This window comes from Watersipora subatra, chromosome 1 (genome assembly GCF_963576615.1).
Source record: "Watersipora subatra chromosome 1, tzWatSuba1.1, whole genome shotgun sequence".
Taxonomy (NCBI): Eukaryota; Metazoa; Bryozoa; class Gymnolaemata; order Cheilostomatida; family Watersiporidae; genus Watersipora; species Watersipora subatra.
In genome coordinates this window covers 15,787,640-15,804,794 of record NC_088708.1, presented here as the reverse complement: position 1 = coordinate 15,804,794, position 17,155 = coordinate 15,787,640, and the positions used below count along the sequence as shown (strand labels likewise).

Here is a 17,155-nt window from a genome sequence, read left to right as displayed (position 1 = left end):
TGAAGGTCGTTTTCTTTGGCGCATATCCAGAAAAATTGAAACGGAATCGACTTCAATTTATCACCGCGTTTTGATTGGCTAGTTGAAAGTTAGTTTCGTACGAATCCGTGGTGGGGAAAATCCGTGTGGCAGGTCAGAAATTTCGTACGAATGGAATTTCCCAGATTAGTTGAAATTACACGATACGTGTGGCCCTACCTTAAATTTTGTTGTAGAACAGGTGGGTTAGTTGGCACATTCAATTTGTTGCTCATCCAGCTCTGGTGCCTTTTTCTCATCTCTATAAACGTCGCTCATGCTCGAGCACCTAATTACAGATCAAAGTTTATCTGGAACATTAATAATAGCGTAAAATTGTGTCGAGTGCCTTAAACATAAAGAAATAAATTAACATTTTTTTTACAGATGAGGAGAAAGAAGGAGAGCAGAATAGGACGACATTCCGACCGAGCTATGACTAATACGTATGAAATGCCGATCTCCCACAGTCATACCAGAGTCGCTCAGTCAGCTCCAATGAGAGAAACCATTTCTAGAGGCTTAGCAAGCTTTATATTGAGTAACTCTACTATTTTAAGAGCCCAAATTAGCCTGATTTAGTGACTTGAGCTTATTAGCAGCTCTGGCTCTTAGTCAACGCATCTGCACCCTACTTTCTGTCTCGGCCAGATGTAATCTAATACATACGCACTATTTACGTCAGCGCCCGCGACGATATACCTGGCTCAAGTCTGAAGACAGTTTGTGCTTTCTATTATAACTGCTGTTTGTATACGTGTAAAATGGTACACGTGAAAGTTATATGTACTTTCATTTCATCAATATCTGTTTACCAAGACTAAACAGATTTCTTGTGGCTGTCACTGTAAATCATCACAAATACAGAGAGGCTTGCTAACAAGTGGTAACTTTGCGTCAGATTTTGCACTCAGTTTTAATCAATCCCTTCCTATTTGCTCGCTGAGTCGCTGTCCGTCTTTGTACAGTTTCATACGTCTTACTGTCTTTCTATAATTCATGCAAATCCCAGTCTGGTACGTTGGCAAACTAGTATGATTAGCAAATGTTGATACGATGTCAGTATTTATCTATCAGTTACTCGGTAAGTCTGGTGTTAACAGGTTGCTGATCATAGCTATTAGTACAGTAAGGGAAAAGCTTTGTTAATCCTTGCCATAAATTCAAAAAAGGAAATGTATCTGTGTACTGTGCTCATGATATATACTTTTCCAAGTGTTGCATCATGGTACAGTTTTCTTGATTTATATTCACTGCTGGATATAGGTGTATTTTTTTAAAGGCTGGTCAAACATAGATGATTTTTTTGTCGTGAAATATGAGTTAAAAAATGAACGGAAAATTGATTTTGTGTTGTGAATGAACATGATGACATAATAAACTTTCTAGATAAATCCAGCAAATTAGTGCTTGTTGCGTTGCGCCGAACCTGAGAATTTACAACCATAGTAAATTCTTGCTGCGATAAGAGGGCAGCGTGATAAAATTAAACTAGATACACACACAGAGCATCGTGATTAGCATTAATCTGCTGGTGCATCTAAATATGATTAAAATTTTGTCGACCTGAGAGATGCACGAAATTTTATAAGATCTTTAGCTATTAGTTTGTTGAAATTTCACTTCAGGTGCTGAAGGAATAACTGTGATGGTGATGTCTGAGTCATATTAACATCAGTTGGGCCTGTTTAAAAAAACTACAAAAATATTCATTTTTACATTTTAGTATCTATCATAATTAAATTTATTTTATAAATTTTTGATAATTCATATTTCTCGCTTTGCGATGCTGCGACGACTGTTTTTCATTGTCTAAATTATATTTCATAACTACCTTTTGCGTATAAAAATATTTTTTGACAGTACCGATCCTTAAACTTAAATTACAGTGATTGTACCAACACAATTTCGACTGATCATCGGTGGCATGGCATGAGTCTACGGCTACATTTTTTCTGAGCTCCTCGTGTATTGACCTTTTCCGGAACAAATGTGTCTCATAGAAGGCTGCTTAACGTACAAAGGTTTTTAATATACACTGGTTCTTTGACACCAAGTCTTCACATTTCTGGTTAAAAATGAGTTCATTTCCACAGCGTTGACGAGCTTGCTCATGTCCACCTCCCTGACGCCAGATGTCTCTTATCGAAGAGCAAAAAGTTACAATGTTTTATGCCCATCTCGTTTGCTCATTATCTCTCCATAGACATCAATTAGCCATTACTTCACCAAAGTCGAGCGAATATCATATTTATATAAAGCCAGTACACCACATAGCTAACAATGCAGACAAACATTAAAATGCCAGTTAGGGCCGCATGGCAAAACAATCATAGGAAAACAAAAATGTCATAATTAAGGATATTGGCCATCCAAATATAACAAGACAACCAGCATCGTAATAACAGGATATGTGTATTGCAGAGCTTACCATATATTACTTTGTATCATATTTTATTATACCGATTAACATAAAGGTGATTAATTGCGTCTATTTGTGCTCAAAAGTAATTTTATAAAGCTCTTAGGAAAGGAGCTGGTTGAGAAATTTCTGGCATTTGTCAGCTTTAAATAGAAAAATCAAAGTACATATTTTTTATAAGGGTTCATATAGCTATGATCTGTCAAGTCTGATAGTGTGTTAATTAACTTGGTGCAGCTGCAATTCAATGTTATTCACTGCTTGTAATAATAACGAAAAACTAAAAACATGCTATTTAAAAAGGACTATCTAATAGTTTGCACATTTGTTCATATGACAAGTTGTTCATATTCTAAGATTTCTCAAAAAGTCAAATACACATTACGCTGACTTTGATAACATCTGCCAAATCGTTAGTGGAGATTATTGTGATAGTGATACAGAGTAAAGTGGCGCGGCCTAAAATTATCTTGTTTGTTGTTATAAGAAGTGCTGCTAGCTGCGCTCTTGTCAACGGCATCAAGTACATCTATCCCTGAGACAGATCAGATTGATGATATAGACAGGCCAGTATTTCTGCAACCACAAAATTTACTCAATCTCATGTTAAACAATTTGATTCATTCAAAGGATGGCCCGCCTTCCTTCCAGAGTCATCAGGATGATGAACGAGATAGAGTTGCTGTCATTGTTCCTGATCCACTGATAATTGTAAAAGAGTTTGAAAACTTAAAATGCAGTTTACTAAACCTTCAAATTTTTTTCCGTTAATCAATCCTGTAACTATATCTTAATTTGTGCTTAATATTATAGTTCTAATTGATGAAATATAACCCCTGTTACCCGCTTAAGCTACTGCTGAGCAAAATATATTTATTTTGATGGAATTTTAGCCATTCCTGAAAATCCTCTGCTACTGCATAACTCACAACTACTACACAAGTTGGAAGTATTAAATCATTTTGTGGATGCAATTGCATGAGTAGTCAGATGTTAGTGTCAGAGTGAATTTGATACATAAACGTTATTTACTCATTGGTTGTGTTATTCTGAATGCCTATCGATATTTTGAATTTAAAACTAGCCGCTGCTAAAAGCAAGTGCCATATAGCACTTTATATCAGTGAGACTGTGCCAAGGTATGTTGCTTGCATATTAAATAACCATTCATTTTCTTGATAAATTTATTACATTTAAAATGGTGATTCTGCCATCTTGGTTTAATTACTTAGGGTCTTTTGGAAGGGAGGAGTGGGTATGGAGAATTTAACTGTGGTCGTATAGGTACTCACATTTTTCGCTGATTTAACTTTCAGTGTAGAGACTGATGAAAATGGTGTATCAATTTTGAGCTCAGGCATTTTTCGATCAAGCTTCTATTAGTAAAACTACAGATTCAGCATTAATTTAGCAGATTGGATTGCTAGCACCCGTACATTTGTATGGTCACCACTAATATTTGTTCATAGTAACAATCAGCTGAACAGCGATATCAGACCACAAAATGCTGACTTCACGTTTTTAAGCAGCAGCTAACCCTGAAACCTCTAGCTACTCTTACTATTTATACGAAATTAAGGAGATGTTTAGGCGGCGAGCAATAAAACAGGATTACTCAATTGTAGCTGACCCTTAACGACACCGCGCATCACACTGATGTGTCTAGGCATGTGTACACCCTACAAACGCCTCCCCTCTAGTGTCTCTGCAAATGCTCATGTTTGATCAACTTATTAGCATTGTTAATTTGGAACGGCCATCTAATTCCGCTCCAAGCATCAGACTGCTTCCTAGATTTCACAGCAAATGCGGTGAACCATGAATTCATGAATCTTATCAAACTGGCTCCTCCTTCAATAGTCTCTATCTTCGACAAATCAGTGGTTCAAAACTTTGTTAGCAGTTTATTCCATAAATTGCTAAAAACTAAACTTATCAATTAAGTAAAAAAATACAAAAATATCAATAAATATGGTTATTAATTACTTAGAGTAAAATTAATACATAGCATTCACTGTATCCGTCTTATGTACATGCGAGTTGATGCTAGTGTAACATTTTATGACATATTTTGTCGAAAAAGGAAATAAACGTAATAACTTGTGAACCATCAAAACATGATGGTAAAAAAATAAGAGCCTATAGAGATGATTGGGTGTCAGCAGTTGTGCTTCAGCCATTTCAAATGTTTGCCATAATCTCATGGGGACGGACGCCGATCTGCAACACAAAAAAAGGTTTCTTACAAAAATGTATTTGTACTCAATGATTCATAACACAGTTTAGTCCAAACAGCAATCTCAAAAAACATTCAACCTTTCTTTTATTGATTCAAAACAATATGGACATTAGCATCTTCGATGATTGATTTCTAATTTAGCACCCAGAACAAATTTATGAAACCAACACCATTAGTGGAGATAACAAACATGGATGCATACAAACGACAGAAGTAAAATATGTGAGAGAAAGTTGAGGCAACATTGCCAGGAGCTATATAGCCAGCTATATAGCAAAACTATACAGCTGATTGTTATTATTCCATTGAAGGCAAGCTTTTGACAGCAATGCGCTTGTAGAAGAGAGACACACGCGACGTTAAAAAGCAGCACAGCCACACATGCAAGGCTCTGACAACCTTACGCTATTCGTGATTGTCGGAAGAGACCAGCAAAGCGGAGGAAAGTGGAGCAAGGAGAGGGAGGTGAGAGAAATTCGTTACTGTAGCCTTATGGTGCAGGCGTGACAAATTGAATGTGGATTGAAATTAGTAGTGTGGCATATCAGTAGCCGACTGCGATCTGGTTTGAAGCTATCACTGTTTTCTACCATAACCGGTAGCTATACTCACCAAAATTAATTTTCTGGTACTGTTTTGCAGTCTTTATATCTTTGGCGAGTCTGTTTGGAAAAACACATTGTTGAGAGCATGAACTGATCTGAGAAACCGAAAGTGTCAAAAAGCACAGAGGCAGAGAGAGAGAGAGAGTGAGTGATGCTTTGATATGTTTTGTGAGCAGATTCATTGCGATGTGCCGGGATGTTACTCTTTCTGTTGTGCGACTTTCAAACTATCAAATGTGTTTTTGAATTTATGAGTCTCGTAGTCAACCAGGAATAGATGTTTAGAAAGATGGATGATTAGTGAGCAGATTGAAAAGCAGAGCAACAGGTTAGTAGTATCGGTTGATAGTCAGAGATGAAACGCGTGAATTCGGGAACAAAGGGGATAGAGATAGGGGGGAGACGCATGAGGTCAAGGATAAAGTGGTTAGGGGGGGGGAAACAACTGTAGATTAAGGCCGATGTATACTAGCCGAGTCTTGACTGAATTTGCATTTGACTATGAAAGAAAGATTTCAGCTGTCGATTCATCAGTAATTCGGGAAAAAATTGGCAAGTCGATCTTGAGCGTTTTCAACTGTCGGTAAAAAAACATAAGATATTTAACTAAAAGCGGACAGCCAAAATGTTTATCGTTTCATTATAAAAAAAACTTGTTTTCATTTCACTAAAACCTTGTTAAATACCTAGAATACAAAGTTTAATTATGATCTGAGCCAAAAGCTGATCGCGCGAATAACATACGAGTAAAACTTCACCAATATATTTCTCATGAACAAACTGAATGGTAGGTAAGTTAGCACAGCTCAGCGCCAGTGTACGTGTAGCCTTAATGATATTTGAGAGGAGATTATGCAGTACCAGTTAGAGACAGAGCATCATTACAAGTACATGCCACGGCAGTTAGGACACAACAAACAATGCAAAGACAAATCAACACTCAAATGATTAAGAGATTCCCATAAGCAGCTAGTCATGAGACGATCGTTAGACCACTCCCTTTGCATGCACACGTCATCACCGCAGTAAGGAATATTCACCTTTACAGAAATCAGGATCCTCATCGCTGCGGTCAGAACAGTCCGCAGTACCATCACAGGTAAACTTAGTTTTAATACAGACATCATTATCTTCACGAGCGTTGTCATTCCACGCGTTGAAACCATCAGTGCATTTGAACTCTCCGGGCTGGCAGGGCCCTAAACACAGATATAGAGACAGTGATAATGCGGCAGCGCTAACATCATCTCTACTTTATAGAATATTCTAAATTGTTTATGGTAGAGCAGAGTTCAGGAACCTTACCTATGGGTTCACAGCTCAATTCATCGCTGCCATCATCGCAGTCTGAATGTCCATCACACTGCCAAACCTTGGCGATGCATTGGCCATCGTCGCACTGGAACTGACCAGGTATACACTCGAAGCCATCTGTAACAGAAATTTAAAATAATTATCTGTAACCGCTATAGGAAATGGTACAAGTGGACAAAGTGAATAAAATAAAATCATGTAATTTATTATGAAAATGCTAGTACCGAACGTTAAACAATTAACTATTTATAAACCTACACATTTTGGTGAGTAAAACATCAAACACAGTCAATGATAAGCTAGCAGCTTGAGCTGATTTAAAAAGGGTGGTGAATTTTGGACATTACAGCAAATGAATTCATAGTATTATTCCAACATTATTCCTTAAGCTAATTAATAAATTATCAGTCCAAGTTCATTCCAAAACACAAATGGCGAATGAGCTCAACCATGGCTACTAGCGGGCACAGCTCAGGAAGTAGATAGAACGTACAAACAGCTACGTACCACAACCAGTTTCATCAGACCTATCTTCACAGTCAAACGAGCCGTCACATCGGTTTTGGGATGCAATGCACACATGGTTCCCACAAGAGAAGAAGTTAGGAGGGCAACCTAAATGTGACAATTGTAGCCTTGGTAATGCACTCAAAATAATCGCATTAAACGAGGGTACGGATACGTTCATGCATATTCAACTATGCGTGGATGCCAAGTATACGAAGACATCACTTAGAATGAAATGAATAATTGATCTAGCATCAGGAAGGATAGGTAAGTGTTTTAGCTAATAACTGAGGCGACATATGAAATGATTGCCATGCAAATCCTTATCCCATAGTCTGCATTATCATATTATACTAGCCTGGTCGGGCTACACGCAACTTTGGTATCAGAACATTATTTTTATAATCTGGGATCAGAAAGAGTCAGGTTCTTTATGTCAACTAGATAGTTCAATATACATAATTTACTTTAATTTTTTGTGTTTTTTGTCTCACGGTCTAATTTGCTTTAAGCAGCCTTGACAGGTGTAAATAAAGTTTAGATCTATCTATCAACCTGTCTACTTCTCAGTAATTCTCAGTCTACGGATGCTGGCAAACTCATAGCTTAGTGTAACTGCTGAACAACTTTGAAGCCTGTCAGTTAAGCAGCTGAACTGACAAATGAACTAAGTATATTGCTGTTTAATAGCAGAGAGTTTTGCCCTAAGGGCCTGAAGGAAGGTAGGTATTTCACCCCAGAATGAACATTGCAACATCCTTAGTCGAGGATAATGAGAATTTAATCAAGTCAGAAGCCAGGCTCGTCTCGCTGTCACCACCATCTAGAGATCTATGCAAATTAGTCAGTCAGTATACATCCATGTCTTCCACAGGTGGACTGGATGGCTGTACACCGCCAACTGGCAAAAAATGTTTCAAGGTTTATTGGCATGAGACTTACTGGGGGTTGCAGTGGGTACGACAGGGCCAAGCTCATCCACGCAGACGTTGGGATCGGTGCTGTTAGGGAAAAGAGAACAGTCGGTAGGATGTTCCTGAGAGCTCATGACTGCATCCATATACCGACCGCAGTTGTCGAAGGCGGCTGCAGAAGTGAGAAAGAGGTTATTAGAGCAGCAGAAAAAAGAAACAATGAAACTACTTGAGCAGGCTATAATAACAAACAACTGGATATTAATCTGGCTGAAAGGGTGCAATGTTGGCCGGGTGTTATTTTACACGAGTTTGTTGGTCATAAATGATTAAAATTATGGTTTTATTGCTCAAACACGTCAAGCTGTTAATGCCGGCTCCTACTTGAGACAATTAGCTTCATAAACTATCTGGTCAGCAGTTTCTATAGCTGGCTATCTGCTAGCTAATCACTGCTATCTGCCCTGAGGCACCTTTGCTTGGTCCCAGCCATATCCTACAAACCTTTCAACTAGAGTTTCACAATTCCCAAAAACCACCAGACAATTTGATATTGTAAATTTGCATTATCAAATTTATCGATATAAATGTCTACTTCTAGACGATTTGTGATATATCGCGATATTATGTAAAAAAATTTGTAAACTTTTGTTAATATTTCTTTGTATGTTTTAACTTGAAAAAAAATTGTTTTGTGTTCATGATAATCAGAAACATCTATTTCATGAATACTGTGTGCATGGGAGGTCATGGAATGAGTGTACTGTAAGACTAGGAAGGCCCGTGCGGTTTAGTTCCAGTATCGCGGTTTAGTTCCAGTATCGCCACTCTGAAAATTGTCAGGTGTAATATAATTGTCATTACATGTTTATATGATTGGCGATATCTCTTTAACAGTGACGATTTTCAAATTATTTATCCTCAAAATTGCCACCAAAGAATTAGATAGCCATATCGTAGAGTTTTATGCTAAACATTTCACAACTCCAACACGTGACAACTTTGCAATACCGTAACCTCCTCTGAATCTCTAAGTCATTTGCAGTCATCTACTCGTGCTCTACTCATGGAACAATTACAGTTGAGGTTCTCACTCGTGGTTCAGCGTGAACCAGTGGTGATTCACACTGAACTGCAGAGCAGCCGTAGTTTAGTGGTTAGTGCAGTAGTATATAATCAGAAGGTCAGTGGTTCGAATCGCGGAAGGACCATCGGTGGTTTTTACAGCCAATGGTCCACAAATGCTCCTGTGCCAAATCCCATGCACAGACGGTCACAATATATTCAATTCCAGGATAAATCTGGTATGGAATGAAATGCCACACATATGGCAGAGAGGGCATGAATCTTGATAGCAAAATTTAAATAAATGTAGGGCCCCTACACGTTAAGAGAATCAACAAACTATTACAAAAATGAGATAAACGGAGGAAAACAAACCTTCGCAGAGCCTTCTGCATGGTGGAATTCTCTCCCCATTCTCTCCGCATTTGGGGGCGAGAAGTGAGCAAGAAAAGGTATTGAGATAGTCGTAGCAAGAAGTGCCAGACAGGACGGCATTTATAAGCTGAATCAAGTCCGCCGCTTCCTCCTGTAAACAAGACAGGCCATTAAGACTGCAGGGGGTCTAACAATTTAGGAGTTCTAATCTAAATTATTTTGCCAACAGCGAGGTGAAACAATTGCTTATTAAATATTGGTTCAATATTCATTAGCCAAACTAAAGACTTTGATAGTAGCAACTGTACTATATTGTTACACGATGTTATTACAAAGATTTATCTCTTATCACACAGAAAAGCATTTGTTAACACCTCATAAAAATATCTCAAATTGTCAACAGTAAAGTATCGTGTCAAATGGATGTAATTGTTTTATTAGAAGATGCCTCGCTAGCGGTTAAAAGCCTAGGATCACATTGCACACAACACCGTAGAGATCTTGTTTATTTCTTTGTGCCGCACATTCCACAGCATCATCTTAATAAAGGTATCATTTCTAAGTGATTACAATAAAGACAAGCGTCCGTCGTAGGTAGCAGCCTTGCCCTATCTCACTCAAGGCCCTTTCCCCGCAGCCATCCCCCATTCAGCAACTGCCTGCCAAGACAATACTTGGACCCTAAACACCCCTTTCTTCCCAGGCTAGATCAGCTTCATTAATCTCTGCGTCGCTATCTTCTTGTTTGCCGAACAAAAGTTGTTAAAAAAAGTGAAAGACAGCACCGTCTGCCGTGAACAAAGAGAAAATAATTGATAGCAAAGATAGCGGACGGCTCGTCAAAGCCCAACCTAAAGTGTCCCTAGAGACTGGCTTCCTGCGACTCTTTCATTATGACAGATTTCTATACTTGATGTGTACTCTATGAAGTCACTCTGGGAGCATGAAAACAATACAACATATTCATAGATTCCTCTAGTTTAATATTTAACAGGTTTTGTGAGATTACCTGGTTACTGTGGCCAACATAGTTGGGGTACGTTGTACCGCTAGTGTTGTAGTGAATCCTCTGACAGATGGTATCGGTGATGGGCTCACATATGCCTGATGAGGGAGGAGTTGCATCTAAAAATTGTTTGCAAGAATAAGTACAAGGCAGGCTTTTGTGATGTCAGAACAACAGATATTCATGAAACCATATGGGTATAGAAGATTGGAGTGACACGCTGAAATCACAATGAGGAAGATAACCAGTGGTTTGTTTTACTTTTCCTCTCGGTCAGTCAGGACAACCAGGGTCAACATTGACAATTGATGATTTCATATCTACTGTATAACTTCTATTTGAGTCGCATGGTGCTGTAATTTTCAACATTGCCCTTTCCAATGACATTCAAATAGAGGTTTTACTGTAATTCCTAAGGCAACAATATAAAGAACTGCTTACAGGGCTCGGTGACTGCCATCGTGGTTGTGGTTAGTTCGGTTGTGGGAGCTACAGTTGAAAGTGTAGAAGTCGTCTCCTCTTCGAAGCCTTGGTCACCGGCAGAACCTTTGAACACTGCCAAAAAATAATGAATTGTAAGGTGGACAAGCCTGATTTAACAGGCTCCTGATTAGGAACTGTTAATGACTGGCACTATGAGGTGGCATGCTAAGGGTAAATGTACTGGTGGCAAATTAAACAAGTGACGTAGGTAGTACTTACTTGGTGTGATGTCGATTTTATAGGGGTCGATTGGGAACTTTTGTTTAAAAGACGATGTGTGAAAAGTAGTGTTCATTTCATTTTGCAACTCTTGTTTCACTTGTTTCGCAAGACCAAGGGCTTCGCTCTCCGTAAATTCCTTCTTAAGCGTGATGACAAAGTCTACCATCACGGACCCGTTGCTACAATGTTTAATAGGAAATTTTAAATTATATTTAAATGAAAAAAATTTTATTTAAGGAAAAATCAAACAGGAACTTGCACAGGCAGTTAATCAGCTTGTATAACACCATTTCAAATGGTGGTATTATTAGCATAGATTATGTGGTCGGAGAATGCAGGGCGGGACAGTAACAATTCAACATAAAATTGTGTATCGAATCATTTGGATAAATAGCAGTAAGCTCATCAATGTTCGTTGGGTGCGGACGGCTTCAACTCAAGTGTTCATTGTCTAAGATATTTGACTAAGCAAACAGAAGGTTTGTCGGTCTGCCACTCTCCGCCCTCCTAATCCGCTACAGCGCAGGCGAGTCTCCACTCAATCGGTATTTCAAGCTATCTATTAGTTTCCACAGGTTGCAGATGAAAAAATTACTATCAAGCCAAAAATTATTTTCCTTTGGTGTCGTTAACGTTTCTTCAACAACTTGAGTTCGTTAGAGCAAACGCAATTACCTGGAGTACAAGAGCTCTCAATAACTGACTGAGTGTGGCCCCTGCACACGCTCAGTCAAATTTATTCATAAACCAACATAATTACCACAATTGTAAGCTTTCCAGTCGCCATAGCAGTTGTTAGCTTGTTAGGAAAAACATCTGAACGAGTGACATGCAAATTTGCTGAAATTAGCACAGATCATGTTTTCCATCTAAGGCTAATTAAGATGACAGTTGGACCAGCGGCCATACCTCGAAGCTGACAGCATGAGGACAAAGTCGACCCAAATGAAAAATGTGGAAAGACAAAGCCTAGATAGGGAGAGAAAAGAGTGGCGATGAGGTCACCTCTGAACCCTACTGTTTATTTATCTGCAGATAAGGCAATTGTTGTGGTTTGCGTAGCAGTCTGATCTATGAATGTCTAACTGATAGAGACATAGAACTCGACCTTCCTGTGGTCCAACCAAGTCTCTAAACTTTAATTATTCCAAAATGTTACAAAAATAAAATCTTATAAAAACTGAGTATAAAATATAAACCACTAAAAAGTTTACCAGCTGGCAGCTGTCATGGTTGCTGGCAGTGAGTAACCCTAACCAATCTGTATATACGTTCAGAATGTTCATTAGGATATATAAAAGCACTACATTAATTATAATTGAAATTTTTATGACATCAAATATTTCAAATTAACTGTTGCGTAACCAAGAATTTGGTGTTTTGAAATGTTAAAAAAAAACTATGAAAAATCAGCTACTGGAGCCTGAAAACAGTAGTCTTTAGAGTGAAAATATTTAGAGCACAAAAGAAAGAAACGCCTCCCAGCCAGCGATCGGCATCGACGAGAGAAAGAGAACTGAACAGAGTCAAAGAGTCCAAAACACAATTTGTTTTAGATCTTATCAGCATTGCGATTCATACCTTTCAGTGCAATAAGCAACTTGGGAATATGCCTGATTGGAGATTGCGCTGAAAAGCTTTGAAATAAAACTACCGACATTAATTGATTACAGACAATCGTCTTTATGGCGTTTTATTTTACGATGAGTCATTTTACTTTCCAACAAGGTTGCGATAGAATCATGCATTCGCTCATGTTCTTCACCTGACAACAGGGTTTTGTATTTTTCAACCTTAATCGAGAATCTCGCGAGAAGCTATTTAACAGCTAAGGCTTAATTCCTTCATCCGTTGAGAAAATGGAAGTTCGAAGGGGGTAATTACTTCAAATTAGATGCTGAAGCATTGAGCATAGCGAGTGCACAGCGTTTAGGAGCATTCAGTGTGTACAGAGAGTATATAAATGATGTAAGTGATAGTTACCGAAGACCTGTCACCTCTGTATAATCTATTTCTCTGTACAGTTGCCGGCTGAGAACTGCATTTGCCTAGAAACATTCAAAGTATATTCCATGAAATAACAGGAGCGAATTCCAATCAATTCAATTTGGATACAATCAGGACGGCTCACAAAGTGAACTGTTGTAATAACAATCAATGGGGCACTTTTGAAAACAATCAATCAGTAACAATAACATCAGTGTGGCAGGTATGTTTTTGTTGCGTATTTTTTCAGTTTACCAACATAACAAACAGAGTCTCTAACGTCTCCCCGGCGCTAGTTAAAGTTAGACCAGACATACCTTACGCTAACTTGCTTCTGTTACCTGAGACAGCCCTTCTGATTGGCTTCTTACCTGATAGGTGAAGGTGTCAGCATACTCTTTATATTCCTGTGATGACTGCTGACTCAGGATTGTTGTATATACGGAGTTTCTTCCTGTGATGACCCTGACTGTCGCGTTTAACCTTGTCGTGACCCTTTCTACAGGTAGTTGCGTATTAACGGAGGTACTGCTAGTTACCGCCTTCCCCGCCTTTTGCACTAAAAAGGAAACCATTCATATAAAAGAAATAGTTTTAAAAATGTTCACATGGAGAAAAAGCTAAAAAAAGTTGAGTGATGCAGAGCCAAGTGTCAGACATACCTGGTTGATTTTGAATATACATGCTGTCACGTCAACCGTGCTTGGAAATGACATTAACACCTTTCTGATTAAATCACAAGCAAGTTTAGTAAGAGATTAAGGCCCGGCATTCATCTCTCTCAGACTTCGTTTGTAGGTTTTTTTCTCTGAGGATTTGCATGTATCACGGCTATCATGGATCAAATTTTGATTGGCGCATCTCATCGATATAATATGGCAATATCACGGGAAGCTATCACGGAATGACAATGCAGTCGGCCAGATCAAACCCATCGTTATGTCAGGAGAATTTATATAATTACATGTTGATTGATCACGATATACCTGTCTGTAACTCTGCCATTAGCACCCAGCCTTTACTCTTCGCCCGCCCACTTTTGCCAGCCTACCCCAGCCATCATTTTCGCTTTCAACCCGCTGCCAGCGCGGCTGATGTTACTATTTACTCGTAGAATTAGCAAATTTGAAGAGGCTGAACGCAACATTAGGAAAAGGCTATTAGTTCAATCTAAGCAAATGAAAGAGAATCCAAGGAATAATGCAGGAATAATGCGCAGGTGATAGCAGAATGCAACAAGCTGTGGTTGAAGTGTCAACAATGTTGTTTTATAAGTCATGCCTGTATGTGCACTCCGTGTGTGACACGGAGAAGAAATCGAAAGTTTTTAGTTTACATATCGCATCAGCAGTGAAACCCCAGCCTGCAAGTTCAACAGGCGACTAATATTTACCTCTCCAAGCAATCATATTAAGCTAATCAAATATTGAAGCCATTTCAATGAAATTAACAGGCTTTAAGTATCAATTTAACAAGTTTCGGTGATGGGTTGGAAAACAATAGCTGCGACTTACCCGTGAATGTGACGACTAGGCCGACAGAGACCGAGAGGAGGACGATAAGGACTAGAGTTAGAACTATAGCTATGAGCCAGGTTCTGTTGCGCTTTAGCACCGATTCGTTACTAGAACTGTCCAACATGGTGTTAGTAGATGTCTTGGAGTCACGGTCATTCTTTCTCAGGAATGCAAATGGTGATAACGAACGATTTTTTGGTTTGCCGCTGTTTTCGACTCGGCTATTATGAAGAGTGTCAGGGGTTAGTGTAGGGGCGGTATATCGCTGATTGGTCACACTCGCTAAGGAAGCTTGTGGGTGCAAACTACATGGTAACCCGTGATGCAATGGGTCGGCGTTAGGGCCGAGGCTGGAATGCAGGGTACATGTAGGACTGCAGAGTTGAGCAGGGTTTATGTGTCCGCTGCGTACGGCAGTGGGAACGTGAATCTGATGATGTGGCATGGAGCCGTGGTGATTGCAGAATGGCTGTTGCATGCCGTGTTGGGCGCAGTTACAGTGTGGCAATGTGGGTGGGGAAGGTTGAGCCCGGTGCCCGTTACAATGTCTACTGCACATGCTGCACAATGAAGATGGCGACCCTCGCATCATCATGTGTTGGTCCATTGTGTGATGATGCACTGATGGAATACAGCCTTCGGCCTCACCGTGTGTGCAGATATACGGGGGTGGTTGAGGAGGTCCTACCTCTTCGTATATGTGTCCTTCTGGCCTCAAGCTATAAGCGGTTCCAGTGCTACTATGGTTGTCATTAAAGTGAAAGGAGGCGGGTTGCTGCGCGGAACCAGGCCTATCAGTCAACCCAGTGGACCTGCCACGGGTAGAGTCGCTCTGCGCCTATAACATAAAATAAATGAAAATATTTCCTTTGTCTATGATACATGAATCAGTACAGCCTGGCTGTATTACACCTTCCGAGTGCATCAGCAAATTACAGTAATTTTTTGATGTCCTAATCTGATTTATTATTATTGTTCTGACATAAAATTCGACAGATCTATTATAGGAGTAAGAGTGCCTGGCAAGTGCGACTATGTTATCTCAGACTATCTCTCTCTAACGCTCAACGCAGAGAATGCTCGACAGTTAGGCTCATTCGGAGAAAAGAGAATATTTACTTGGCCTAGACTAATCATCATATGGTTATTATACTCAAGCACATGTCAGACTCTGTCACGGGAGAAACTGTAATATTCAACAATATCCAACAACCGACAACTTAACAAACAAACGGTGCTGTTGAAAGCAGGCCGCCCGTGATATTATAACAGGCAACGAAACTGCCGTCCCAAACCAATGCATAGATAATGCTGTTCTTCGTGTGAATAGTTGGTCATACAGCTGATAAGCCCTTTTCCTAGCAACCAATGCTTGGCCCGCGGGACACTTGTCTTCACAAACTCTAGCAAATCTGCAACCTGGCGGACGTGATTGACAAATGAATGTGACAAATAGTCAGGTGGCTAAAAACTAATCGCGACAATTTGTTTGCTCACAAAATTAATTCCCATTTGCTGATTGAACAAGGATGAAGAGATGTCAAACAAAGTTTGTCTATAAGTGAACAGAAAATCTCCATTCGACACATTGACACCAATGTGCTGAAAACACACCTCTATTAATTGCGCCCATAATATATTCCATCTAAAGTCATTACTATAAAATGAAATGATGTATGACAGATGAGATAGCCCAGTATGACTCGACATAGGATAGCCCGGAAAGCATGCTGGGCGGGAGGACAGGCTAATAAAATATAAGGATGATAGAGATGAAAATTAGCTAAGAGTCACGATAGAGAAATCTTCCATACTGTATATTATTAGCTAGACTCGCATATGGCTGACAGTGTAGCTCATACCAGCTGCTAATAATTATACTCGAGTAGTTGTCTGAATACATCAACTATGTAATACTTGGGTCTTTCTTCAACGATGTCCTTCGCTTTGTAACTTCACTTCCATAAAATATTTAAACCGGTTTGCCTAGTTAAAGATGAACGTACATATCGTTTTAGTAGGTTTTATGAGAAAACGATTAAAGCTGCAACTTGAATGCAATAGCCGATATCAATAAGGAGAGAGACAGGCAGCCACACAACACGCGACGTCGTTTGGACACGATTTTTCTTGTAAGCGTTTTAACTGAGATCAAGTTTTGTTGAAACATCCTGGCAGTCAGATCAGACTGACTAGTATGTCACCAGATTAAACGCGTGTTTTGACAAAACACGAAAGTAGTTATTGTATCAGAGCATAGATCTTATTAAATCCATGGATTTATACAGGGAAACTATCAAGTTGACACATTAATCCTGATAGATGGATCGTCTCGTTCGATTGTTGATTAATACGAAGGTAAGCTATACATAACCGCACCTCTCCAAACAACTCTATTAAATGTTCCAATCACGTTCCTCATGGGGTATCACTTCTCACACTGAGCCGTAATGGATAAATAATACACAAGAGCAAAGTAGTC

General features: G+C 39.2%; 2 protein-coding genes across 5 annotated transcripts in view; one reads left to right on the top strand and one right to left on the bottom strand.

The window, feature by feature from the left end:
- LOC137404402 (HEAT repeat-containing protein 6-like) overlaps nt 1-1,076 on the top strand; it is a 31,448-nt gene extending 30,372 nt beyond the window's left edge. For both annotated transcript variants that reach the window (XM_068090610.1, XM_068090604.1), the window contains one exon: nt 406-1,076. In XM_068090610.1, coding sequence (XP_067946711.1) covers nt 406-461 — 56 coding nt within the window. In that variant the 3' untranslated portion in view covers nt 462-1,076. The remainder of the gene's footprint in view (nt 1-405) is intronic.
- Nucleotides 1,077-4,324: 3,248 nt separating this feature from the next.
- The window catches only part of LOC137400070 (uncharacterized), a 35,248-nt gene continuing 22,417 nt past the window's right edge, over nt 4,325-17,155 (bottom strand). For 2 of the 3 annotated variants that reach the window (XM_068086382.1, XM_068086395.1), the window contains exons 2-13: nt 14,671-15,511; nt 13,528-13,715; nt 13,154-13,218; nt 11,168-11,349; nt 10,907-11,020; nt 10,469-10,584; nt 9,460-9,610; nt 8,048-8,191; nt 7,106-7,213; nt 6,590-6,715; nt 6,325-6,483; nt 4,325-4,660 (exon numbers count right to left, since the gene is read on the bottom strand). In XM_068086382.1, the coding sequence (XP_067942483.1) occupies nt 4,641-4,660; nt 6,325-6,483; nt 6,590-6,715; nt 7,106-7,213; nt 8,048-8,191; nt 9,460-9,610; nt 10,469-10,584; nt 10,907-11,020; nt 11,168-11,349; nt 13,154-13,218; nt 13,528-13,715; nt 14,671-15,511 (2,214 nt within the window). In that variant the 3' untranslated portion in view covers nt 4,325-4,640. Of the gene's footprint in view, nt 4,661-5,291; nt 5,342-6,324; nt 6,484-6,589; nt 6,716-7,105; nt 7,214-8,047; nt 8,192-9,459; nt 9,611-10,468; nt 10,585-10,906; nt 11,021-11,167; nt 11,350-13,153; nt 13,219-13,527; nt 13,716-14,670; nt 15,512-17,155 lie in introns of all 3 variants that reach the window. The other variant, XM_068086390.1, reaches the window with a different exon arrangement.